Source organism: Syngnathus typhle, linkage group LG22 (genome assembly GCF_033458585.1).
Source record: "Syngnathus typhle isolate RoL2023-S1 ecotype Sweden linkage group LG22, RoL_Styp_1.0, whole genome shotgun sequence".
In the NCBI taxonomy this organism is placed as follows: Eukaryota; Metazoa; Chordata; class Actinopteri; order Syngnathiformes; family Syngnathidae; genus Syngnathus; species Syngnathus typhle.
The window spans coordinates 2,507,666-2,532,319 of NC_083759.1; the positions used below are offsets into that span (position 1 = coordinate 2,507,666).

The 24,654-nt window shown below is 43.9% G+C and overlaps 3 protein-coding genes and 1 long non-coding RNA gene across 5 annotated transcripts; 3 read left to right on the forward strand and 1 right to left on the reverse strand.

Moving 5' to 3' along the window:
- Nucleotides 1-804: 804 nt before the first annotated feature.
- Nucleotides 805-3,750, forward strand: pdia6 (protein disulfide isomerase family A, member 6). 2 transcript variants are annotated; one of them, XM_061269806.1, is made up of 12 exons: nt 805-962; nt 1,203-1,347; nt 1,473-1,530; nt 1,615-1,741; nt 1,805-1,911; nt 1,972-2,099; nt 2,176-2,290; nt 2,364-2,504; nt 2,578-2,735; nt 2,829-2,987; nt 3,047-3,143; nt 3,214-3,750. In XM_061269806.1, the coding sequence occupies exons 1-12, from the start codon at nt 944-946 to the stop codon at nt 3,286-3,288; spliced, it is 1,329 nt and encodes a 442-aa protein (XP_061125790.1). In that variant the 5' UTR covers nt 805-943; the 3' UTR covers nt 3,289-3,750. The 2 variants fall into 2 exon arrangements, with proteins under 2 accessions (XP_061125790.1, XP_061125791.1); XM_061269807.1 differs by having other exon boundaries at nt 1,975-2,099.
- Nucleotides 3,488-7,811, reverse strand: hpcal1 (hippocalcin-like 1). Its single transcript, XM_061269811.1, has 5 exons — nt 7,569-7,811; nt 7,391-7,488; nt 4,884-5,354; nt 4,505-4,610; nt 3,488-4,352 (listed from the first exon to the last, which is right to left on the reverse strand). The coding sequence occupies exons 3-5, from the start codon at nt 5,259-5,261 to the stop codon at nt 4,255-4,257; spliced, it is 582 nt and encodes a 193-aa protein (XP_061125795.1). The 5' UTR covers nt 5,262-5,354; nt 7,391-7,488; nt 7,569-7,811; the 3' UTR covers nt 3,488-4,254.
- On the forward strand, nt 5,268-6,146 carry LOC133146294 (uncharacterized). Its single transcript, XR_009711344.1, has 2 exons — nt 5,268-5,377; nt 5,695-6,146. It is a non-coding gene; the product is annotated as an uncharacterized LOC133146294 (long non-coding RNA).
- A 1,788-nt stretch (nt 7,812-9,599) lies between the features above and the next one.
- Nucleotides 9,600-24,449, forward strand: apobb.1 (apolipoprotein Bb, tandem duplicate 1). The gene is made up of 29 exons (XM_061269784.1): nt 9,600-9,660; nt 10,094-10,277; nt 10,958-10,990; nt 11,067-11,179; nt 11,241-11,386; nt 11,464-11,611; nt 11,691-11,843; nt 11,908-12,032; nt 12,107-12,192; nt 12,266-12,710; nt 12,784-12,898; nt 12,967-13,113; nt 13,178-13,389; nt 13,455-13,650; nt 13,713-13,889; nt 13,951-14,154; nt 14,229-14,396; nt 14,467-14,672; nt 14,752-14,934; nt 15,180-15,298; nt 15,373-15,577; nt 15,654-15,826; nt 15,900-16,054; nt 16,123-16,232; nt 16,300-16,673; nt 16,736-22,741; nt 22,821-22,932; nt 23,006-23,192; nt 23,269-24,449. The coding sequence occupies exons 2-29, from the start codon at nt 10,223-10,225 to the stop codon at nt 24,256-24,258; spliced, it is 11,343 nt and encodes a 3,780-aa protein (XP_061125768.1). The 5' UTR covers nt 9,600-9,660; nt 10,094-10,222; the 3' UTR covers nt 24,259-24,449.
- Nucleotides 24,450-24,654: the final 205 nt, after the last annotated feature.

A 24,654-nucleotide genomic window follows, 5' to 3' on the forward strand; every position in this document is an offset into this window, starting at 1 on the left:
TTATTGCATAAGAGAGATAAAAAGAGAAAAAAATCTGATGCGGTGAAGTGTTCTTGCATGCACGCGCAGACGTTTGGCGTCTCTGAAAGTTGGATTTGAGGAGCGCAACTTCGTCAAGTCACTCCTACTCGAACAGACAACTTCCGGTAGGTCACAGAAATAAGAGTAAGCTTTTATTTTTTAAGGTTTGATGAAAACGACGTATTTATCCGGTGCTGAATACCTGTTAACGCGAAAAGCTACACTGCCTTTAAAACAAACAGAAAAAAGAGGAATAAGAAATATTCTGGTCAACATTTTGTTAACTCTTTCGTTTATTGTCAGTCTCAAGATTGATTTAAAAATAGGAATACAAAAAGGTTTGCTCGCAGGGTTTGGTTTTGTCTCCATCTAGAGACAAAAAAGATACATTGTGAACAGAGGGGTGGTTATACTGTATTTGTACAGCTGATTTGATATACATAACTGAAATAAAAATAAGTCATTTGACTTGATCAAATTAATATTCATGTCAAGCAACCCTTATTGCGTGAAAATAACGTCAAAATTCCACGTATTGCTAGAAAACGTGGAAGATCAACTTTTGGCACGATATCTTCGTGTTTTAATTTCTCTATGACACTTTTTGTTATTTTCCTTTTTTGTCACAATGACAAAATCAAAAACCAACTTATTTATGATCTTAGTTTCTTTTCTCGTCACTTTTGCTGTGAACGTACGCTTCCCTTAAAACCTTACACGGCGCTTTCCGATTGGTCGTCCACACGACTGCTCCTTTTAGCCAATCGGTGTTCGCCATTAGGTTGCAGCGCTTGAGTTCAGCCAATCACCGTGGGCCACGGTGAATCTCCTCCATTGATATTATTGCAGGCTGCTAAAGCAAGCGGCTGTAGTCTTCATAGTGTTTGCAACTAGTAAAGGTGGCTGAGACACTGCTAAAATAATGAAACCATTACTTTCTGGTAAGTACAACTGCAAATTAGTTTTTTAAAATGGGATTGTTGGGTTGCACGATTTTTGAGTTTGTCTTGTCGGCTAGCTGGAATAACAATGGCACATAGGTTGGCAGGCCTTTTTAATTTAACAGAAATATGACTTTTAAAGCTTTCCCACATTGAGTGTAACAATGTGCTTATACAGTTTAAATTATGTTTGAAAATGGCTGCCTCCCTGATTACCCCTAAATGTAATCATTTGTGCAGGAGTGTTGCTGGGCTGTTCGTTGCTTGTTAGTGTGCAAGCATTTTATTCTCCCAGCGACGATGTGGTCGAACTGAACCCGTCCAACTTCATCAGAGAAGTGATTCAGAGCGATAATCTGTGGCTGATCGAGTTCTACGCTCCCTGGTGAGTGCATTGACACATCATGAATGGGCCCAATACAGCGCCCTGGGGTGTCCCGACAGCGAAATGGTGCTGGGATGTTTATAGTGCGTTGTACTTGTGGATCATGTTGACCTTGTCTTCATCAGGTGTGGCCATTGTCAAAGGTTGACGCCGGATTGGAAAAAGGCAGCAACAGCCCTTAAGGTGACCACGACACAAATATTTAAGTAACTCTAAATTACAAGAGTAATCATGACTAACACATTACATATAAACGTGTTCTCTCAGGGTATTGTCAAGGTTGGTGCAGTAGATGCAGACCAGCACAAGTCTTTGGGAGGCCAATATGGCGTTTCCGGCTTCCCTACAATCAAGATTTTTGGCGGAAATAAGAACAAACCTGAGCAATATCAAGGTACTTAAGACAGTGGGTCTTTGTATTTCTGAATGATGAAATAAAAAAATTAAAAATCCTCAGGAGGGCGAACTAGCCAGGCCATCGTGGAAGCAGCCATGAGCGCTCTCCGCGAACTGGTTAAAGACCGACTCGGCGGCAAATCCGGCAGCTCGGGTTACAGCAAACAGGTATGTGCCAAAATCCCATGCCACAATATGAAGCATAGCTGAGTGAGACTTTCCACCCAGCAGAGTGGAGGTGGCAGTGAAAAGGACGTGGTGGAGCTCACGGATGACAACTTTGACAAGATGGTGCTGCACAGCGATGACGTGTGGTTGGTGGAGTTCTTCGCTCCTTGGTGTGGACACTGCAAGAAGTAAGTAAAGCTGGCCTTGTTGGACACATTTGACACAACAGTGTTTTTGAGCTGATTATTCCCAAATTTAATTCAGCCTGGAGCCTGAGTGGGCAGCTGCGGCTTCGGCCGTCAAGGAGCAGACAAAGGGCAAAGTTCGCCTGGGAGCCGTGGATGCAACTGTGCATCAAGCTGTGTCCAGCCGTTATGGGGTCCGTGTCACATTTGGATTTTTTTATGACTGATATTCTTATCCTGACAAAACTACGTTTTGTCTCTGAGCAGATCCGAGGTTTTCCCACCATCAAGATATTCCGCAAAGGGGAGGAGCCTGAGGACTACCAAGGGGGACGTTCCCGCCGCGACATCATCGAGAGGGCCTTGGATCTGTTTTCTGATAACGCCCCTGCTCCAGAACTGCTGGAGGTTAGTCGGTGAAGATAAGTTGAGCACATATCATGAAGTCCACGCCGTCCGTCAATGAAACGATGTCTTACAGATTCTTAATGAAGATGTCCTGAAGAAGACTTGTGAGGACAGTCAGCTGTGCATCATCGGTATCCTGCCACACATTCTGGATACAGGTGCCTCCGGTAGAAACGGCTACCTGGACGTGATGGTAAAGCTGGCCGACAAGTACAAGAAGAAGATGTGGGGGTAAGAGCAATAGCTGATTTTTTTTTGGACTCGGATCTTGTGAGAGTGGTCACCTCGTGACCCCCCCCTCCGCCTCGCCCTTTCCCTCGTCAGCTGGCTTTGGGCCGAAGCCGGTAGTCAGATGGACCTGGAGGCCTCGCTGGGTATCGGCGGCTTCGGCTACCCCGCCATGGCTGCCATCAACTTGCGCAAGATGAAATTCGCTCTCCTCAAGGGCTCGTTCAGCGAGACCGGGATTCACGAATTCCTCAGGTGAGTTGCGCAGGAGGGACGTGGCCAGCCAACGGCGGGGAGTAACTCATCGTTTGCAGGGAGCTTTCTGTCGGACGAGGCTCGACCGCCACGTTGGGAGGCGGCGTGCTTCCCAAAATTCACTCCGTTGAAGCGTGGGATGGAAAAGATGGACAGGTGAGAAAAGAGTCACAGCTGGATCGTAAGAATGAATAAATGATAATTGTGTTTTTTCTCCCACCGTCAGCTTCCCGAGGAGGAGGATTACGACCTCAGTGACGTTGAGCTGGATGATGACTTTGACAAGAAGATTGAGTTATGAAGCTCAGAATATTTTTATTTAAAAAAGTGAGGCTGCTGGGATTCGACCCAGGCTGGTTTGCTTGGATGTGATCTGGTCTCGTGCGAGCCATGTCCCCTTCTCCTGTGGATGAATGGAAGGCCCGGTAGGTCGCAGTTACTGAAATACTCCAGAAGGGGGGGGGGGGGGGGGGCATCTTTAGTCAAGTCACATGTACACATTTTTGTGGAGGGGTCAGTCACTCACGTAACTTCTGACACTTGCAATCCAAGCTTTTTATTTTATTTTAATTTTTTTTTTCTTTTTAAGTGTGGACTGAAATAACTTTGTCAAGCCCCTCACGCGACATTTTTGTTTCCTGGTTTTCAATCCAGTGGTATCAGGATATAGGGTGGAGGGGGGCATCTTGTGTAGATTTTTCTTACACAAACTTTATTTCAATTGTGTGAAAACATTTGTTACAATAATAAAACAATAAAAACAGCCACGGTCTCTATTTTAAAGTCACTACTTGATTATATCACAAAGTGCATGCAATACTAAAAGGCATAAACGTCTTTTGTGTCCAACAGCCGTCGAGCATTCCTGAGCAAACACGGTCAAAGTGAATGAAATTAGAACGTAGTGATGTCATGAGTTCCCTCTTAATGTAACATAGCTTGAGTCGTAATACTTGCCATGCAAGGAATCCAGTCAATATAAATACGTACACGATATGGCACTTCATTTTGGGAGTAAAATCCATTTCAAGATCAGAAGATTTTGAGGACAAGCGCAACAATCCACAGAAAGAAAAAAAAAGCCACAAAAATAGAATTATAATAAACAGGGTTTCCAAAATAAAGGTACATTTTGTGACTTTGCTAATGGTCACATTTAAAATGGGTTTATTTTATTACCAAATTTGTAACACCGGATGTTTTGGAAACCCTGATGTAAACATTAGGACGTCATGGAGTGCCGCGGCGGGCTTGCGAGCTTTTCCCTTCAGAACTGACGAGAGGTTGACTGGTCGGACTGCAGGAGTCGCACGATGGACGGGTCGCTCTTGGCACCTTTGATGAACTCCTCCAAGGACAAACGACCTGGTAAGCGCACGGAATAGAAGCTGCTTCAGTCACATGTGGCTTGTTTATGGCAGATGATTACTTTGGCCAACAGGTGGCGCTGTTGACTTAGCATAATGAGTTGTATTGACTCCACATTATTCCCCATTTGTAATAACTTGGTCTCTCACCGTCATTGTCAATGTCCATCTGTCTGAAGATCTTATCCGTGCGCTTCTCCGGCGTGGATTCATCCTCGGGCATCTTCATCACCGACGACACCATCTTGTAAATGGCCTACAAAATGAAGGTTGGTCGCACAGTATTAGAACTTCAAGTATTGAATCCATCTTGTGACTATTTGGAAAAAGTCTCAAAAGAGTTAAGAAAAAAGCTCCGATGCATTTCTACGAGCAAACACAATGAAGCCAATTGACGTGACCCCGCTGGCAGCTCGGCTCCCCACGTTGGAGGAGTAAATGTAACCACAGAAAAGGATAACTTTGATGAAGTCAGAGAAAATGTGAATGTAGTCCTACGTGACTAAAAATACGATTTTAAGCTTCTCACCTGGACTATCTCCAGCATCTCCGCGCGGCTGATGTAACCGTTCCCGTCCAGGTCGTACATGCTGAAGGCCCAGCGCAGCTTCTGCTCCAGCCCGCCGCGCGACGTCACGCTCAGGGCGATGATGAACTCCCTGAAGTCGATGGTGGAGTCGCCGTTGGTGTCGAACGTGCGGAAGACGTGCTCGGCAAACTTGGAGGCGTCTCCGTAGGGGAAGAAGTTTGCGTAGATCTTCTTGAACTCCTCCACAGTCAGGTGGCCGGTGGGGCAATCCTTGAGGAAGCCGCGGTACCACTCCTGCAGCTCGTGGTCCGTGAACTCCGTGTTCTCTCGCAAATCGTTCAGGACCTCCGGCCGGAGTTTACTGTTCTGTTTTCCCATGATGCAGTGCTCCCGGCAGCCGGCTGGGCTGGTCCTTCTACACTGGCTACACTCCCGCTGCTTTGGTTTTGGACGGCGACTGGCTTCTCTCACCTGTAGGAAACCACCAATCATTAGTATGTTAATTATCTCTTATTTGTCTCTAGTATCTGTAACTGGTATCGGCATCCTCCAAAAGTACAAAAAACATTCCTGCATTTTGTAAATACTGCATGTGATTCAATCATCTATCTGCTTGACCAAATTTGGTCATTTCCTATGAAAAAACATTGCTGGCATTCATAACATTTTTTTCTAAAAAAGAATATGACTCGTCACGATAAATTCCGAATCCCCCCCCCCCCTTGTACTGGTCCGCTTTTTCCAGTGGCTTCCCTGCTTAATGAGTCTGTTTCACACACTGACTGGTCTGTGTGTGTGTATGTGTGTTTAGACGAATACGGATGGTGACGAGGCGGCCAACATAACGTCTGGGAACAGAATAATTTTATTAAGGGAGCGGAACAAATGACAGTTGTCCTTGTTTACATCGTCATGACCATATTTTGTCCAATAGTTGCCTCTGCGCTGGGCCCGTTGGCTTGAATAAAGACCACGCCCCGGCGGCTGTAATTATTTTTATTACTGTCTGACCTCTGATACCAACTTGAGGTTGGATTTTCGTCGCGCTAAGACGTATTAAAGAGAAATGGCATCTGTAAAGCTGAAGATGGATGAGTCATGTGTCTTTTAAAGCTAGCCGCTACAGTTGCATGTAGAAAAAAGATATTTATGGTATTTAATTGGATGTAAATTAAAAAAACTGAACCTCGGAAATGAAAAGAACTCAGGATTCATTCTGCTGCTGTATGTGTTGAACGGAATTAATTGGGTTGCAAACCAAAAGGATAAAAAAAAAAAAACAGCTTTCCCGTTATTTCTCGCTTTGTGCTTTTCTCTGAACTACTGCGGAGAACATTGTGCACTGGCTCAAATGAGGTCCCTTGACACACCAGTTGCCATGGCAACCCAATAGTCACCAAAGTGCTTGGGTAAAGGGAGGCAATGCAACTTCCAATCTGGTGCTCTTGCAGGACAGATGATTTTGCGTTTGGCGTACTCTGATGCAATTATCCATGCCTTTACAAACAAACCATAAAGTCAGTTTAGCACGACAATTGTATGCTTGGTCTGAACACGACATAATGCAACAGCGCACGGAAGCATTCAAAAAAGCTAGTTGTTACGCTGAAACAAAAATAGAAACTCCAAATTTGTCATATTTCCGTGTATTCACTCGTTGCCAGTTATTTTAAGACCTTTGGACAACACAATTTAAGGGGCAGCCATTTTGTCTTGCTACTTACTATCAATTGAAAATGACATCACGGCACCTTAATTGCTGATGTCACATGACCAAATGAAGACAACAGGTGAGCTGTGAACCTGAATTTTTTTTTTCCCCTCAAGATTTTTCTGATTATAAAGCCTGCGTTGTAATTGAATACATGACATTTATATCAACTTCCTGTTGAGCTGTACTTTAACACAAAAATGGTAGAATTGTACTACTGAATTGAACTATACTGCTGGATGGAAAATCTCACGTAGGTGCAATGTGTGGGTGGACTCGTGTTGTTGTCCATAGTGTATTTTTTCCATTTCGTCCATCTTTGTTATATTGACTGCTGTATAGAGAACACGATTAGGCCAATTCAAAAGTTCTGACTCAAGTTTTCCATCCATATACACTAATGGAGCTGACCTTTGCTATTAATTAATTTAATGACATTTAATTGTTTATGAAAGCCCCCAATGATTTGACCAAAACAAAATGTTTTTACTACGGTGTAATGGACTGACAATTCAATGTTTTGATGGTGCATGATAATTGTTTCCACGTATTATTGTTTTTCGTTAAGCAAATTGTGCGTTGAAATGAAATAATTGTGCATCATCATTTCCTCGCAGCTTTGACAGAAATAGGAAAAGGAATGTGATGCAGTCGAGTCTTGAAATGGGTGTAACCCTCAAACTACCATTGCGTCTTGCAGGGAAGGGGGGTGGGGGGGTTCACGTCAGCCGATCGCAGACTAGGAAAGACTTTACGTCCCAGAAAGTTTATTATTCAAGAAAAAAAGTCAAATTACCTTCGAAGGGAGGATTTGTGAGTGTTGCGGTAGAAAAGTCCGCTTGTTCTCCGCTTCAGCGGACAGAATTCACCGTCAACTCCAACGTCTTCTGATGACTAAACCAGCACGGAGCGAAAATAAATAAATAAAACAGATGTTTTGAAGCTAAGTTGTAGTAAAAATGTTGTTTACTTACGTTTATTTGTTTTGCCACAGGCTGCCTGCGATGCATATAAGCTTTAACGTCTGCTGGAAGATGTGGCATAAGCTCGATTTTCATCCGACTCGACCAAAACCAACAATGGGGTTTGCTTTTTCATTTATGACTCGAATATACGTTATTCTCCACAATATCTTGGGAAGTAACTCCATTTTCTATCCTTGTCTTCCCTGCTTAATATTTAACGTGAATCTTATGAATAGTGTCATGTTTTCTGCTGACGAAGAACCATTTTTGTATATCGCACTCTCCCTACGCACGGAATGGATTGTTCCACACTCTCCTTGCTGCTTCCATCGGAGAAAAAGTCGCAGCGTCCGGTGGAAAATTATCTCCATCGACTATTATTAGCCCTCTATCTAAAATACACGTCTGAGAAAAAAAAATCTTACACAACTCTCAGTAAAAGAAAAAAAAAATGCTATGTATGTTATGTTTTTACACCGGCATCCTCTGTTGAATACTAAAAAAATCCATCACGAGCCTTCTTTAATTGAATTATTTTGCCCAAATATTTCAACACTGAATTGTTCCGCCTCTTTAATCATGGACATGAGTCTGTCCCTTCACTCATGCACTTCAGGAAATGTGGTGTGTATGTCAGCATTTCAGTCAGTAGATTAATAATTTACTCTGTGTGTATTTGTGCGTGTGTGTTTCTGAAGCCTGACACCTGTTTTCCGTAAGTTGCAGGTTTATCTACCTGAAGGCAAGGATGGCGCGACACCAGGGCTAGGGGGTGCTATAGTTCCATCAAAAACCTCTTGACATAATAGTGACAGACAGAACAATTAAATGCTCCTCCACTAGAGGGCAGTAGGTACAATTAACCTCTATGCAGTACTCACCTGCAAGACAGAACCAAATTGCTTGTTGGAAATTGAAAACCTCGACACAAGAACACATCAAGAACCAAGTCGACCCTGGGGTCAAGGGTCAGTGCGTCATAGTGTCACTGTATGCCCGTTTCCTTCCAACTGCGCCACAATTTGAATTGAATAATTCTGCTTGCAACATCTCAACTTGACTTTTTTATCCCTCATGAATAATTCAGAAAAAGTCCACTAGAGGGCGCCAAAGGTTTACAATTTGGAATGACAGCGCTCTACAAGTGCCTTGTTCAAAATAATGTTTAACTGCTTGGCTTTGAGAAATAATGACCCCAAAAAAATGCTTATTTGTGCATTATGGTGAGAAAACAAATGTACCAGAGGGAAAAACACGTGACTAAGCTGTAGCAGTATTGACATAAAGTTAATATTTAGGGGAAAACATTAAGTTCATCATTGGACTATGTACACCACCGCATCATGCATTCAAAAAGTTCATGTTACGGTTAGGTGGATTACCAAACGCTATACTGTTCACATGCTATCTTCGTACACGATAGCATGCACGTCTACCATACATGATAATCTTTGACTTCTCTGAATGTCAATGGTGTTTTATTAGGTTTGAAAAGTTTTACCACCCTCTGATAAAGCGGACGAACAATCTTAGATCAGGAGAACATGGCCATTTATGACACAGCAGATACCCTGTGCATGACTCGCTTGTGTCTGGACTTTCAGCCAATGTTTGCCCTTTCGAGATTGACCAATAATTTGCTAACAGGCCTCGGGTACGTCAATTAGGTCATGAAAATAGACGACTGTAGATGAAATATTTTACAGTTAGAGCAACTTGTAATGATTTAAGATGGAAAAAAAACGGTCGATAGTGTGATTGGTTTCCTGATTGAATCGCTGAGAGATAGGTAGCTTAGTGTTTGCGTGAGTTCGAGGGGCCTCCACCACCCCAAACCGCTTCGATACGAACTCTGCACGTGTCGGTCAATACATATATGGATATAATGAGAAATATGCTTCCAGACTGAGAACAAAGTTGAAAAAAAAAAAAAAGTCAGCCTTGAGTTAAAATGTTTGTTTGTTTGCTTGAAGAGCAAATAAAGCCTTAGTCGAACTTTTGAATATTTGTCGATCAAAGTTCATTATCCGGCTAGTATTGAATTAGGGGGACTGTTTTCATGTTGAGTTAGTGGCAGACGGAGCAGCAACAGAAGAGCAAGGTAAAATGCTGGCGCTACTAAAATTATTTCTTATTGTCATATGTGACCGCGGGTTTTGAAAGTTGTTTTTTTAAATATGTGAGTCGATTGCGTGTGTGGGATAATTGTTTTTGCAATTTTATAATTCCTAATTAATTTAATGAATAATGCTTGCATTTTTTAAATTTTTTTATTTTAACTTGACAGCAGATTGAATCCGACTAAATTGGTTTGAAACTGTTCGTCTTATAGTGGAAACAACATTCGACCCATCTTGGTCAAGCACGGACATTGAATTCGAAAACCAAGCAAATAACTTGAACTCAGTGACTAGTCTTGATACGATCAAACAGTTGAGTGAGGGTAACGATTCTAGATAATCTGCGTTGTAAGCTTTTGCTTCGAACAACGAGTAGCCTTTCAAACCTTTTCCCTTTGGCCCTCCACACTGCAGGTCACAGTGGACTTTGAGCGTTCCTCCCAGTAAGTGTTCTATAAAAGACTCGCGAAGATCCGGACAGACAACTCAGTCTCGTTTGAGTACTCGCAAAAGTCTGAAGGGATTGAGCTTTTCGAGCCCATCATGAGGGACTCAAAGCTCTGCCTTCTGCTGATCCTCAGCACATCGGCCTTGGCTGGTGAGTATTTCCGAGAGGTGTTCTTTGCTTGTTGCTTTTAATTTAGAGTTTTTAGTCGTCTGAATTTTAAATTTAATTTTACGCATAGTGTTGTTAGATCTGCAATCCAAACAAATAATAGTGCGATTAACAGTTTCATTCATAACAATGCAATATTTTTTTTACATTTTATTTGTGTTATTTTATTTAAATGTCTTTACATTACAGTGGATTAAAATATGTTTAAATGTTCTTATGCATCTAAGCCACTTCTAACAATTTTTCTCTTTTAATTTAATTTTACGCATAGTGTTGTTAGATCTGCAATCCAAACAAATAATAGTGCTATTAACAGTTTTCAAAATGTTGAATTCATAACAATGCCATATTTTTTTTACATTTTATTTGTATTATTTTATTTAAATGTCCTGACGTTACAGTGGATTAAAATATGTTTAAATGTTCTTATGCATCTAAGCCACTTCTAACAATTTTTCTCTTTTAATTTAATTTTACGCATAGTGTTGTTAGATCTGCAATCCAAACAAATAATAGTGCGATTAACAGTTTCATCCCTAACAATGCAATATTTTTTTTACATTTTATTTGTGTTATTTTATTTAAATGTCTTTACATTACAGTGGATTAAAATATGTTTAAATGTTCTTATGCAACTTCTAACAAATTTTTCTCTTTTAAAGTTGCACAAAATGAAGATCAGCCAAGTTGTCTGCGTAAGTTGTGATAAGATTACTGTACAATTTTATCACACAACAACAATGAAGGTCTTACCAAGTTCTTTCCCCCTAGTGGCCAAAAGGTACAAGACGCTCCACAAGTACGAATACCAATACGTAGCTGAATCTCTCAATGCTGTCAACGGAGCCTCGGAGGTCCAGAACGGACCCAGGGCAACATGCAAGGTACAGTTTCATAACTTTAAACATGCCGTGACAAAAAATTGACATGGGTCATGTGTCACAGGTTGAAATCGAAGTTCCCCACACATGCAGCTTCATCGTACGCACAACCGGCTGTGCCCTGAGCGAAGTCATTGACATGGACCCAGATGGCAAGCCCACGTACGCCGCTGCCCCCAGCTCGGATGCCTTTTCCGCCGAAATGGAAAGGTACCACGTATTTTCCAACCCGGTCAACCGGTATTGTCGAATAAAACAAGAGTTGACCTAGTTCTTGTATCTTTTAGATATCCTCTGAAGGTTGTAGTCGAAGGTGTCTATGATGTGAAACTGTACCCTGAGGAAGGTGAGACCACAACCACGCTGAACATCAAGAGAGGAATCATCTCAGCTCTGGCTGTGCCTTTGCTGGAAGAGGACAAGAACAAGAATATGGTACATTCATATTTCATTTGGAAAAAATCCTAAAGCAACAACAGCGAGTACGATTCATTTATCGCTTTTGCATTTTTAGCCAACCATCCACGGCATGTGCAAGACCTACTACACCATCAACGCTAGAGAGGATATTGCAACTGACATCAGCCTGGACCGGGACTTGTCCACATGTGACCGATTTGTCCCAGTGAGAGATTACACCAGCCCCTTGGCGCTCATCTCTGGCATGGTAAGACCATCAAAAGATTTCAAATCGAAGGAATCTCTTGGTCACAAACTATTTCTTTTTTTAGCAATACCCTCTTTCCAAGCTGATCAGAAGCTCTCAGACCTGCAACTACAAGTTTGACAACGAGAAGAAGCACATGACCTCCGGCTCGTGCACGGAGAAGCACATCCTGATCCCATTCTCCCACAAGTAAATCTGAAATTCCTTCAAAAAGATATTTTCTGTCTTACTTTGGATCCTAACGCGACACTTAACAATTTCAGGGGTGAATATGGAGTTAGAAATGTCGGGAAACAAGAACTGACCCTCGTGGAAGTTTCTACCTCAAACAACAGAGTCTTTGATCACGGTAAATCTACGATTTTAATTTCCACCTTCGAAATAAAACTTCTGATTTCTAAAATGATGATGGTGGGTCACAGGTGACAAGGCCCAGGGTCTTCATATGGACACTGTGGAGCACAAGACATTTTCCCAGGATAAAGACGCTTACCTGGATCTGCTGAGCGAGCTGGCCAATCTCCCAGAAACCGAAGGCGAGAAGAGGGCACACCTCTTCCATCAGATCGTCACCATGGTCCGCGGAATGAAGACGGAAACCCTGAACAGCGCCGTTCCCGAGGCTCTCGTCGTGTCTCGCGTCCTGACCTACCAAGTTCTGGCCCAGTGCGGAACTCCAGAGTGCAGCAGTGCCATCATGCAGATCCTCAGGAGCTTCCAGACGACGGCAGTCGAAGTCGACGCCACCGTTTTCGCTTTGGGACTCGTTTCCAATCCTTCCGCCTTGCTGATCAACGACATGCTCGAAATGGTCAAGTACAAGCCTAGCAAGCCCATCATGTACGGACTGAGCAATGTCGTCAAGAGGTAAGCTAGGTTCACTTTAGGTGACCTCTCAAATGGGATTCAAAGACACTCAACGTGTTTTTCTCGATATCAGATTTTACAAAAGCGAAGGGAAAGTCATCCCTGAGATTCGCTCTGTCGCTGAGTTCTTGGCTGGTCATTTGGGCGACTGCACCGGAGATGACGAAAACACTTTCCTGACATTGAGGGTAGCTAATTCACCAAAAATGGCTAGTTTTTAAATCTTCATTCGGTAAAATAACCTTGTCGGTTTTAGGTTATTGGCAACATGGCTCCCGCTGTTGTGCCGGCGAGTCCCGCACTCAGAGCTTCAGTGATGCAATGTGTGAACCAACCGGAAGCTTCTCTGGCGGTGCAGCAAGCTGCCATCCAGGTTTACCGACTGACTCCCATCTCAGATGAGGTAAGTGCTGATGTTTAAGATGCTTTCAATCTCATCCTTGCTAATTCGATTTTTTTTGTCACAGGCCAGAGAGATTCTCATCCAGGTGGTTTTGGACAACGGCAGCCCCGTGCAAAAGCGAATCGCCGCATATCTCGTTCTCATGAAGAACCCCATGCCGAGCGAGTTGGTTCGTTTGGCCACCGCCTTGCCCACGGAGCAAGACACCCAATTCAAGAGCTTCGTGGTGTCCCACATTACCAACATCCTGTCTTCAACGGAGCCTAAAACCGAAGAGTAAGTTGTATATTTTCTTTGTTGTCATCGTCGAATTCAAATGATATCTTTGTTCTCTTGTGAAGACTCAGACAAAAGATTCGTGACGCCATCCAGGACAATGAGATTGGACCCATCATGAGCCCCACCAAGTTCTCACGTAACTACCAGATGGGTTCTGTCGAAGGAAACATGATCTTCGAAGGCACCAGCTACCTGCCCAAGGAAGCCATGTTGGAAATGACGCTCGACGCGTTCGGCTTTGACATTGACATGATGGAGGTAAAGATTCCGAGAAGAAAATCGGAGTGAGTTTAACGTTAACTCGTGTATCAATATTCCAGATCGGTATCGAGGGGAAAGGATTTGAACCGACGGTTGACGCACTGTTTGGTGACGCCGGATTCTTCCCCGACACCGCCATGAAGACCATGTACTTTGTCTCAGATAACGTGCAGGCAGTCCGTGAAATTGTCCAGCGCTTCATTCCTGCTTTGAAGGATGCTGAGATGAAGAAACAGGTATTTGATTTGACTCATTGATTGCATCAAACAATGACTTCATCCAAACATCTGTGTTTAGCTCTCGCAGAACTTGATGAAAGAAATTGGACAGAACCTCAACATGTTGATGAAGAAACTGCAGGCCGCAAAGTCTCCAGAAGCCATGATGTATCTGAGATTGTTCGGAAACGAACTGGGTTATCTTAAAACCACCGACGTGGAAGCTCTGATGCGTTCTGCTACCTTGATGGCTGAGAGCATGTTCAAGATGTTCCCCGCTGATGTAAGGAACGCAAATGAGCCTTGAGGAGAACCGAAAGAAAATGTGTGATTTAAATCGGACTTGTATTTGCACAGCTCTTGAAGGGACTGATGACAAAGGCTGACAACACCATCTTTGCCCACTACATCTTCATGGACAATGACTTTTTCCTGCCAACTCTCACTGGTGTTCCGTTGAAATTCACATTGTCCGGAACCTTCACCCCCGGTATCAAGGGTGGACTGAAGATCGCCCGTGATATGGTGAATATTTGCCAAATGTGTTTTTTGAGTCATGTTATCATTACTGAACATTTTTTGGTTCCTCTAACAGAGTGAAGTAGCTTTCATGCCCTCTGCTGGCATTGAGTTCAAAACCCACGTCGGTTCCTACATTCCCGAGTATCTCAACTCTGGAATGGAGATGCACACCAACTTCTTCCACGAGAGCGGCCTTCAGGCCAAGATCTCGATGGGACCTGACCACGTCAAGCTGACCATCCCTGCTCCAACGAGCCCGACCAAGCTCATCAAAATGACGTAAGATGGAGAAAAAAAACCCCGGCAAGGTTAGAAGTGAAACATTTTATTTGAACTCCTCTCTGTGTTTAAAATTTAGAAACACGCTGGTGGCAGTGAACGACCTCAACGAGGCGCCCCTCACCCCGATGGCGGCAAAGAAAATCGATGTCAACAAATGCACACCCGCTTTCGCTGGGATGAAATACTGCACTGCTCTTCAGTACATCGATGCTTACTCCCAAGAGACCGCTCCCTACTTTCCATTCACCGGTGACAGCAAGTGAGAAAACACACTAAACTACATTGTTTAATTTAATTTAATTTAATTTAATTTAATTTAATTTAATTTAATTTAATTTAATTTAATTTAATTTAATTTAATTTAATTTAATTTAATTTAATTTAATTTAATTTAATTTAATTTAATTTAATTTAATTTAATTTAATTTTATTTTATTTTATTTTATTTTATTTTATTTTATTTTATTTTATTTTATTTTATTTTATTTTATTTTATTTTATTAGCTTTGCACTGGAGCTCCATCCTACCGGTGACGTCACTGAGTACACTGCCACTCTTGCCTACGAGCTGCTGATGGAAGGAGACGAGGTCGACTCTGTCAAGTTTGCTCTGAGGGCTGAAGGTAACATCACACTAAATATGCTCCTCGGGAAAATTTCATGACGTGACGTTATGGGCTCGGATGGACAATAACAGGCGCAGAGCCCACGGAAGCCCGAGCAATCGTGAAATACAACAGAAAGAAGCACGTGCTCACCACCGACATCCAGATTCCGGACTATGACGTGGAAGCAGGATTGAGGCTGGGTGTTGTTGATGTCGATACCAAAGGCAAAGGAACCATCTATCTGGATCTACTCAACAAAAACATCCCTCAGCTTTCCCTCATTGGTCGAGCCAAGTAAGAACTATAGAGGAACTCGTAGAGGAACAAATGTGTCGTGGAGATTTGACTGATTCTTTGGTGTTTCTTTCAGGCTTGAGATGATGAAGGAAGGGATGCTTCAAATTCAGCTTTTGGTCCCCACACTCAACCTTGACGCCTCAGTCACGGCTAACGTGGAGCGAGAGGACGAACTGGAAGTGAAACTCGAGAGTGACGTGAAGATCATGGATGCTGTGTCCAAACAGGAGCTGGAAATGAAATACGGTAATATATTTTTAAATTTGAATCTTCTTCTGCATGTCTTGAAATGTTTCCATTTGTGTTCTCTGTTATCCAGATGACAGCAAGGTTGAGGTTGAGTTCAAATCTGACATGAACACCAAGGTCACCTTTGTATCTGATATGGTTGAAAAGTACACACAAGAACTTCTTGACATGGAGGTGGGACAGACTGACATGAAGGTTGCTCACATCTTCAAGAAGTTTGGGGAGGTATGAGATCCAAGTCTTGTGCTTCGAATGTGGTACTATTTCTGGAAATTAAGCCGTTTGTCACTTAGGCTACAAACAACTACGTGGAGAAGTATGGCACTGAGATCCCGTATCTTCAGAACTTCAGAGTTCCAGATATGCCTGAAATTTCCATGCCGGAGTCACTGTTCCTGAACACGTAAGTTTGAAATATTATTTGGTTCCTCCGAAATGTTCACAATGTTTGACTTTTGTATTTTTAACAGTGAAACCAAGGCCGTGTACTACTTCAACAAAGACCGCTACACCATCACCTTCCCGCTCCCTCTTGGAGGAAAGTCAACCAAGGAGCTCAACTTCCCACCAGTTTTAACAACACCTCACCTGTCTCTGCCCAAGTTTGGAGTGGAGATCGTCTCCATGGAGATCCCAATCCCAGAGATGTTTTTCCCCGAGAGCCTCACTTTTAGTGTTCCTCTCTTTGGCAAAGCTGAAGTTTCCACAGAGATGAAGAGCAACCTGTATGACATGGATGCCTCCGTGGCAGCCGGCAAAGATGACATGGATGCTCAGAGTTACTCTACCAAGTTTGACATCGAAGGAACTTCGCCATTTGAAATCCTCTCGGTCAAGATGCAAGGTATTTGGGATTTGTGGTAGTTTACGTGAAATGAGTTTTTTAATGGATTTTGTTTTCTGAAGGTTCTGGAATGTTGGCCGCCACTGATTCACTGAAGGCCGAGATGAAAGGTTCATTTTCCCACAAGTTCCTCGACTTCAGCGTCACTTTTGCAGAAGATATCCCCATCACCGATAAAATTTACCTGCAATCGTATACCAAGATTGACGCCACCAGCCCGTTTAGCCTGAATGTTGACATGGAGCACAAGTCTCTGACTGCAATTGACACTGAGAAGATCACAATTGATAGCAACCTGAAAGGCACGTTCAAGGCCGGACCCATCGACGCCAAGACTGTTTCAACTCAGACTTTCCAGGTTACTCCATTCCAACCAAACGCCAAGATCGAATCTTTGGTTGAATTGAACTCTACTCTCGTTCGGGCTAAAAACCGAATCACGGCAACCTTGGCTGATGGTGACTTGCTGGTTGTTTCCAACACCAATGTCTTTGAAGACACCTTGACGCATACTGCTGAGCTTTCTTTCACAGACAGTAACCTGTCTCTGAAGTGCCATTCAAGTGCTCTTGCTCTTGGGATGAAGCTCAACAACAAGGTTGAAGCCTCTGCTGGCGCCGGAAAACTAGCTCTGAGAGTGGAAACGAATGGAGATCGCTTTGAAGATCAGATCTACTCCCTGCTCACTTCCTCTCTTGATGTCAACGGTCTGAGTGTCAACAGCGATGCCCTCATCAAGCTTCTTCAGAACACGGCCACGCACAAAGCTTCCTTGACCTTGGACAAGAACGGCTTGAGCACAAGTGGATCAAACACTCTTGATAGTCCTCTGTCTCTGGGAAACACCTTCAGCGCTGGCCTGGACTTCACAAAAGCAACTCTGGTCACGACTAACAAGGCTGCGTTGTTTGACTTCATATTTGATAACGGCAACAGTGTGACCATGACGCTTTCTAGCCTTACCTTGAATTCCAAGGCTAAAGCCCAAGCTAGCGGGTACGCCTCTTATAAACACGATGTTGCCGTCGACCTGACACCCTACACGGCATTCGCCAAGGTCAACAACGACCTGAAGCTTCTCAGCGCCAACATCATCAATGACGCTCAGTTCCAGGTAGGGTCTTACAAGATGGACGTGACGGGAACCCTGAAAACGACCTACGATGAGTCGGAGATCAAGCACAGCTATCAGATGAACTACGCTGACATGTCTGCCAACGCAAAATGCAGCACAACTGGAAATCTTTTTGGAACCTACATGAGCCATTCCTCAGAGCTTGACATCGTCGGTCTAGGAGCCAAGTTTAGCAACGAGGCTCGCTTCAACTCGCAGCTTTTGCGCTTTGACCATACCCTCCGTTCCAGCGTCGTTCCTTTCGACTTCAACCTCGACGCCATTTTCAATGCCGACGGAGACGTGGTGATGTATGGAAAGCATAGCGCGCAGCTCTACGGGAAGTTCCTCATGAGGGCACAACCCTTGGCTTTTGCCAGCTCACATGAATGCAGAGCCTCAGTCAGCCAGACACTTGACAACGGCGTTTCTCTGGAGACAACATTGGACAACAAGATGGATGCCGTTCTTTCTACCAATGAACAGAAGGCCATGGTTAGTCTTAAGTCAAAAATCAACAATCATGCCTTTAATCAAGATATGAATGTTTACAACACGGCAGAGGGAACCGGCATGGGATTCTCTTCTAATATCCTCACCAACATCATCAACACCCAATCTCCAGACAACCAGGAATTTGGCGTCTCAGGTTTCCTCAAGTATGACAAGAACACAAACTCTCACATCATTCAGTTGCCTCTGTTGGAAAATATGCCTTTCTTCGTGGAAGGTATCAAAGACACCATTGTCCAAGTTGCTGAAATGATTCAGGACTTCATCAGGAACGAGGAGATCAGGGAAAAACTTGAAGCGCTTCCTCAGCGAGTCGGCGAGTTTGTTGCTCAACTTGACATCCAAGGCAAAGCCATTCAGTTGAAAGACTACTTCAGTGATCTGGCCCCAAAATATCTGATTGCCATGGAAGATATGGATGCTGCTTTCAGAAACCTGACATCTAATTTTGAGAAAGTCATCAACGAGGTCACCTTTTTCCTTCAACGCTATTATACCATGATGGAGCAGATCATTATCAATAGCAAACTGTCTAACACCATCACGACAAAGATCGAGGAACTGGTGAATGCCATCAATGATAGGTATGACATCAAGGGAATGCTTCTGTATTTTATTGACACCACGAGGACGATGATCCGGGAGATTGACTTGGAACAATTGAGAGGCACCAGTGTGGAATTCCTGCAGAGTATTGACGATGAATACCAAATCCGCTCCGAGCTGAATTATTTGCTGAATTTCATCCATCGCATCGTTGAGAAGTTTGATATTACTACCTACTTTGCCGACCTGAAGGACTTTGTTGCAGTCGTGGACATTAATGAGCTCCTCAACGATTTGAGGCAGGCTACAATTAAGGCATTCGATGAGATGAGCAAGCAGATTCGGGATCTCAACATCTTTGACAGAATCAACACATTATGCGCCAACATAAGAGAGTTCATTGTGAAGCTTGAAGTGGACAAAAAGGCCCAAGTCGTTTTGGAAAAACTGGTGGAGGTCCTAAAGCAGTTTAAGGTCGAAGAAACCATCAACACAGTCGGCAGGATGGTCAGGGACGCCGACATCCCGGCTAAATTCCAGCACTTCTCCCAGGTGGTAATTGACTACATGAAATCCAACCAAGTTAAGGACATGATTCAAGACCTCAAGTCCTTTATTGAGTCAATCATGCAGAAGATGACATCACTGGATTATAATGACTACGTGGATTACGTTAACCGAGTCACCGCAGGCTCCACGGTTTATGTTAATGATCTCATCAAGGCTCTTGAAATCCCCATGAAATTGGAAGCTGTCAAAGATTTCGCCAATGTCGTTTTAACCTCAGTCAAAGGATCTATGGATCGTCTGAGGGAAATCCGAGTTGCAGAATTGATTTCATCTGTGAAGAAACTGATGGACCCGACGGCTATGTTGGAAGATATTAAGAGAGTTTTCGAATACGTCAAAGAAGAAGTTCGACCATTCGACATCAAATTTGAGGTTGCCTCATTCCTGAAGTCAGTGACCAGGCAATACAGGAGAACTATGGCCACTGTCATTCGCATCTGCAGTAATATGATCGAAAGTATGAAATCAGTCTTCCCAGACCAGAAGATCATCGGTGAGATTCAGCAAATCTTTGATGGGCTGACGAGCGAACTGAAGAAATGCGAGCTGAAGACTCCGTCCTTCACCCTTCCGCTCACCGACCTCGTGGTTCCATCCATGAACTTCAACATTGAGAAACTTCAGAAGTTTGAAATTCCCACACAGCTGGATATCCCCGAGTTCACCATCCTGCGCTTCTATACTGTCAAAGCCACCACGATTTCCTTTGATGACATCAAGCAGAAAATCATGGAAATTATTGATTTCATCTTGAATATCAATTACAAAATGATTGACATCGAGGCTTTCTTTGGAGACCTCAACCTGAGCTTCTTGCCTTCCATGCCTGAGATCGACTTCTCCGAAATGACTCTTCCCGAGATCTCCTTGCCTACTCTCCCACACTTCCCTGTAGATAAGCTTGTCAAGTCTCTCTCGCTTCCTGACATGACACTTCCAACCATGCCAAGTGAAATTATCATCCCTTGTTTTGGCAAACTCTCTGGCGAGCTCCGATTTAATACTCCCATCTACACTTTGAAGACATCTGCTGAGTTCCAAAACTCCACCGAGAAAGTCACGACACCCCAATTCAAAGCCATCCTCACTTCTCAAGGCACATCGCCCATCTTGGAGATCCTGAATTACAAAATCGACTCGACCGCTCAACTTGCTCTTCCAAAAATGAGCCGTGTTGTACTCGCCGAGACCTTCAAGATCAACCATCGTGCTCTTGCCGTTGACCACCAAGCCTCACTAGCGCTCTACGGTTTCTCCGGCCAGGCCCAAGCCAAAACTGGAGTGAAAGTAAACACTCCCATCTACAACGCTGACATTGCAAACATTGCTTTTATCGCGATGGAAGAAGGGATGACTGCTTCTCTCGAGACAAAGTACAAACATCTCGTGGACCTTCCAGTCGTCAATATCAACAATGATGCCACCATGAACCAGAAAGCGATCATCCGCCAAGAGGGCTTCACCTTCACTTTGACCGTTGACAATGTTGGCAAGTCTGTTGCTCAGGAGGTTGACCACGTCAGCAACCTGTTTTTGTCGCTCAGCCCGAGCTTGGCCACGCTGACCTTCTCTGGCAACACGGACTCCAAAGCCTTGACGATGAAACAGCAGCTAACATCTGAAGCTAGCCCTCTGCTCTACAAGTTTAATGTCCTCAATGAGTTGAAGGCTCCAATTATTAAGAACAGTGTGATCTCCGCTTCTGGACATGTCAACTTCAATAACATGAAGGCTGAGCTGAAAGCAAATCATGATACGGAATTGACCGGCATAGTGAGAGGAATCCTCTCCAACGGCATGCACGTTGTCGCCCATCCTTACGAGTTTCACGGTGACATCCAAAACAAAATCAATAGCAGGGTTACAATCTACGGAGCGCCCACTGCTAAGTTTGACTTCCAGAACGATTATTCTGCCACCCTGACACCCAAAAACCAGAAGATGAACACAATTTATATGGCCCGTCTCAATCAAGGTGTGATGACCTACAACTTCACTGCTGACAACAACGGAAATGAGGCTGGTGTCTTCATCGCCATGGACGGTAATGTCGATCTTGGGTTCCTCACTACCCCCATTCGCATTCCTGGCATGGAAATCCCCTTTGTTGACCTCCGTACCCCGGAGATAAGAGACGTGAACTTGTACGAGCTGATGGGACTGAAACGCCTCCTGGTTTCTACCGAGCAAAATGTCAACCTAGACGCCAAGATTGTTTACCAGAAAAAGCAGGCTGCTCCCATCGCTGTTATAATGAACGTCATCGAGATCCCCCCTGTGGGTGACCTGATCACGGAGCTGTCCTTCAAGTCTCCCGTCATCAACGTGAACGCCAATACCGGACTTTACGCCGCAGATGATCTTGTATTCCGTCTGGGAGCTACAACCGCCTCCGTGTTTGAGAGCTTGAAAGCCAAACTCGATGGTACCGCCAGCCTGACCACCAAAAGAGGAATCAAGTTGGCCAATTCTTTATCCCTGGAGAATCGACACATTGAAGGCACTCATGACAGCACCTTCAGTGTGAGTATGGAGACTCTGGAAGCCGCTACCTCCGTGGCCACCGTCGGACGCATTTCTCTGCCTATACTGAGCTTGGAAGTGAACCAGAATCTGGTTGCGAACACCAAATCCAAAGCCAAGGCTCACTCCACGGTGAACATCAAGAGTGATTTCAACATTCCCGTGATCAAGGCTGTCGGAAAAGCAAGCACCGAATACAGCCTGAAGCTGCAGCGAACCGCTGAAGATATTTCCGTTGAGGCTTTCACGAAGGGGAACGTGGACGGCACGGTGCTTGATGACTACGTCGTACTGGGAGTCCTGGATAGTGACGTAAACCTGTTCTTGATTAATGGCCTGCGCTCCACCTCCAAGGTCATCGCCGACGTCAAGCTTAACCACGGCACCACCAAATTGATCAACTTTGATTTAAGCGACAATCTGTCTTTCCAAGGCTCCTTCAGTCGCATCTACGCGATGCTGAAACACACGAGCAACAACGAGATCAACCTGTTCGGTTTCAACACCAACGGGAAGCATTTTGCTCAGGCTACCTTAGATATGGCACCAGTCTCATCTTTGACTGCTGATTTTGAGATCAATCTGTCACAGCCAAGCACATTGGGTGATTTCACCATCTTGGACAAAACTGTAGCCGATGTTACGGTGGCCAAACAGAAGATCTCCACCAACGGCAAGTTCATCAGCCCACTGTACACCTCAAATTACGATGTACTCCTGGAGGGAGATGCTCCAGTCTTCAAAGGCGCCTTTAAATCTTCTGCCACCTCCGCTTATGTCATCTTGGATTATGATATGGATGGTGAGTTGACAACATTCCTTTGGTATACTAAGATGTATATTTTCAAATATTGAATTCCACCAAACCTTTCGCCCAACAGCTTCCTCAACTGTGAACTTTGAGAACGCTGACTTGAACGTGATGAACAAGCTCGCCCTGAAACATGCCGACATCAACGTGGATGCCAACCATGTCATTGACCAAGGCACAAGGTGAGATGATCTCAGACTTTGTTCTCGTCCAATCACAAGAGTTCATTTTTAAAATACCTTCTCTTCTTTCCAGTGTTTCTCGCCAGACCCTCAATGTAGACATCACCAGCCCAACGTTCACTGATGTCAACCTCCGCTATGCTGCCCGCAGAGATGTTCTTAGCGCCTCGCTATCTGTTCCATCTGTTGGCTTTCTGGGCTTGCAGATGAATGGCAAGATGCCATCTCAATTTAATGCAAGAGTCTACGGCCGTTATCCTGTGAGTTGACCAACTTGACGGTTTTACAAATTGGAAAAATCGCTTTTGCTGATGTCTTTTGCGTTCTTTTTGACAGTCCGCACCAGAGGCTGATGTTGACATCTTCGTCATCAAATCATCTCCCAAGGACGACAATAGAATGAACCTCCAAATTGTGTACAACACAGAGGCACCTAAAATGATGCTCTCTGAACTGAAGCTGCGACTCCCTTCCATCATCTCTACCTTCACGGAATTCCTTCGCAAGTATCAGATCACGAGCAACGTGGAGAAGTTGAAGAATGTTGTCGTTGACCGCATGGTCGATATCTATGACGCCGCCATCAACTACGATATCCAGATGAGCCAACTGTCAGTCTTCTTCCGAAACACCATCGTCCAGTACCAGCAAAACATCCAGGTTGTCACTGATGCTATCGTCAGGTTCTTGAGGGAGACCAAGTTCAAACTACCCGGGTCTGGCGAAATGACCACTCTTCCCGAGGTCCTGAAGAAGGTGACCACCAGCATTGCGATTACTCTGGACAAACTGATCCAGATGATTTGTCAGAACATGGAAATATACTACAACTCATTTGTTGAGAAAATCAGCACCGTGAAAGTTTCCATGCCATTGGGTGATGTAGCTACTATGGGTCAGATCTTTGAAGATGTGAAAATGTATGTTAACAATACCATGAATGGACTAGTGGCCTCTTTGAAGAATATGGAGAGTTTTGAAACAATGCTGGAGAAAATGAGTGAGACCCAGACAGCGATTGTTGCGAAATCTCTGGAGTTTGTTGACTCAATCAAGTCTGACTATTTAGATGAAGTGTTCCTGCGAATCAATGACATCTATCGCAGTATTGTGACAGCCATTAAGGTTGTTTTTGACAAGATCTCTGCCTTTGATATGGAGCAGCTCACCAACGCATACGATTCCATTTTCGAAATGTTCATCAAGGTAGTCGATCAAGTCAACTCAACTGTTTTTGAGCGCCTGACCCAAGTGTCACCCGACGCTCAGGTGAAACTCACAAATGGAAGGCTTGAAATTGACCTCCCCTTTACTTACCAATTTTAAGGAACCAACTGAGGTCTGAACCAGCATAAAACACTCCCAACCTGTTTGGAAGGAGTATTACCACTTTGATTGCTATCCATATTTATGACATCAAATGTAGAACCGTTTTCAAAGATCTCGTTGAATCCGTTGCCCATGTAACATTTACATATCCTTGCAAAAAATCTGTCAATAAAGTATATTAAAATGAACTTTCAATGTCTAATGTTTTGTTTACATATGAAATACTTGCACTTTCTCATCACAACTCAGCAGTATTGCTACAAAAGCGGTTTTTAAAACTCTTAGCTTGCTTAATTATTATTTAATAATTACTTGAAAGGGACATTTTGTGGTATTTAGTGACACTGAGTGGGAAACTAATAGATTGCAATGAACTATTGCCTATCACGTGCA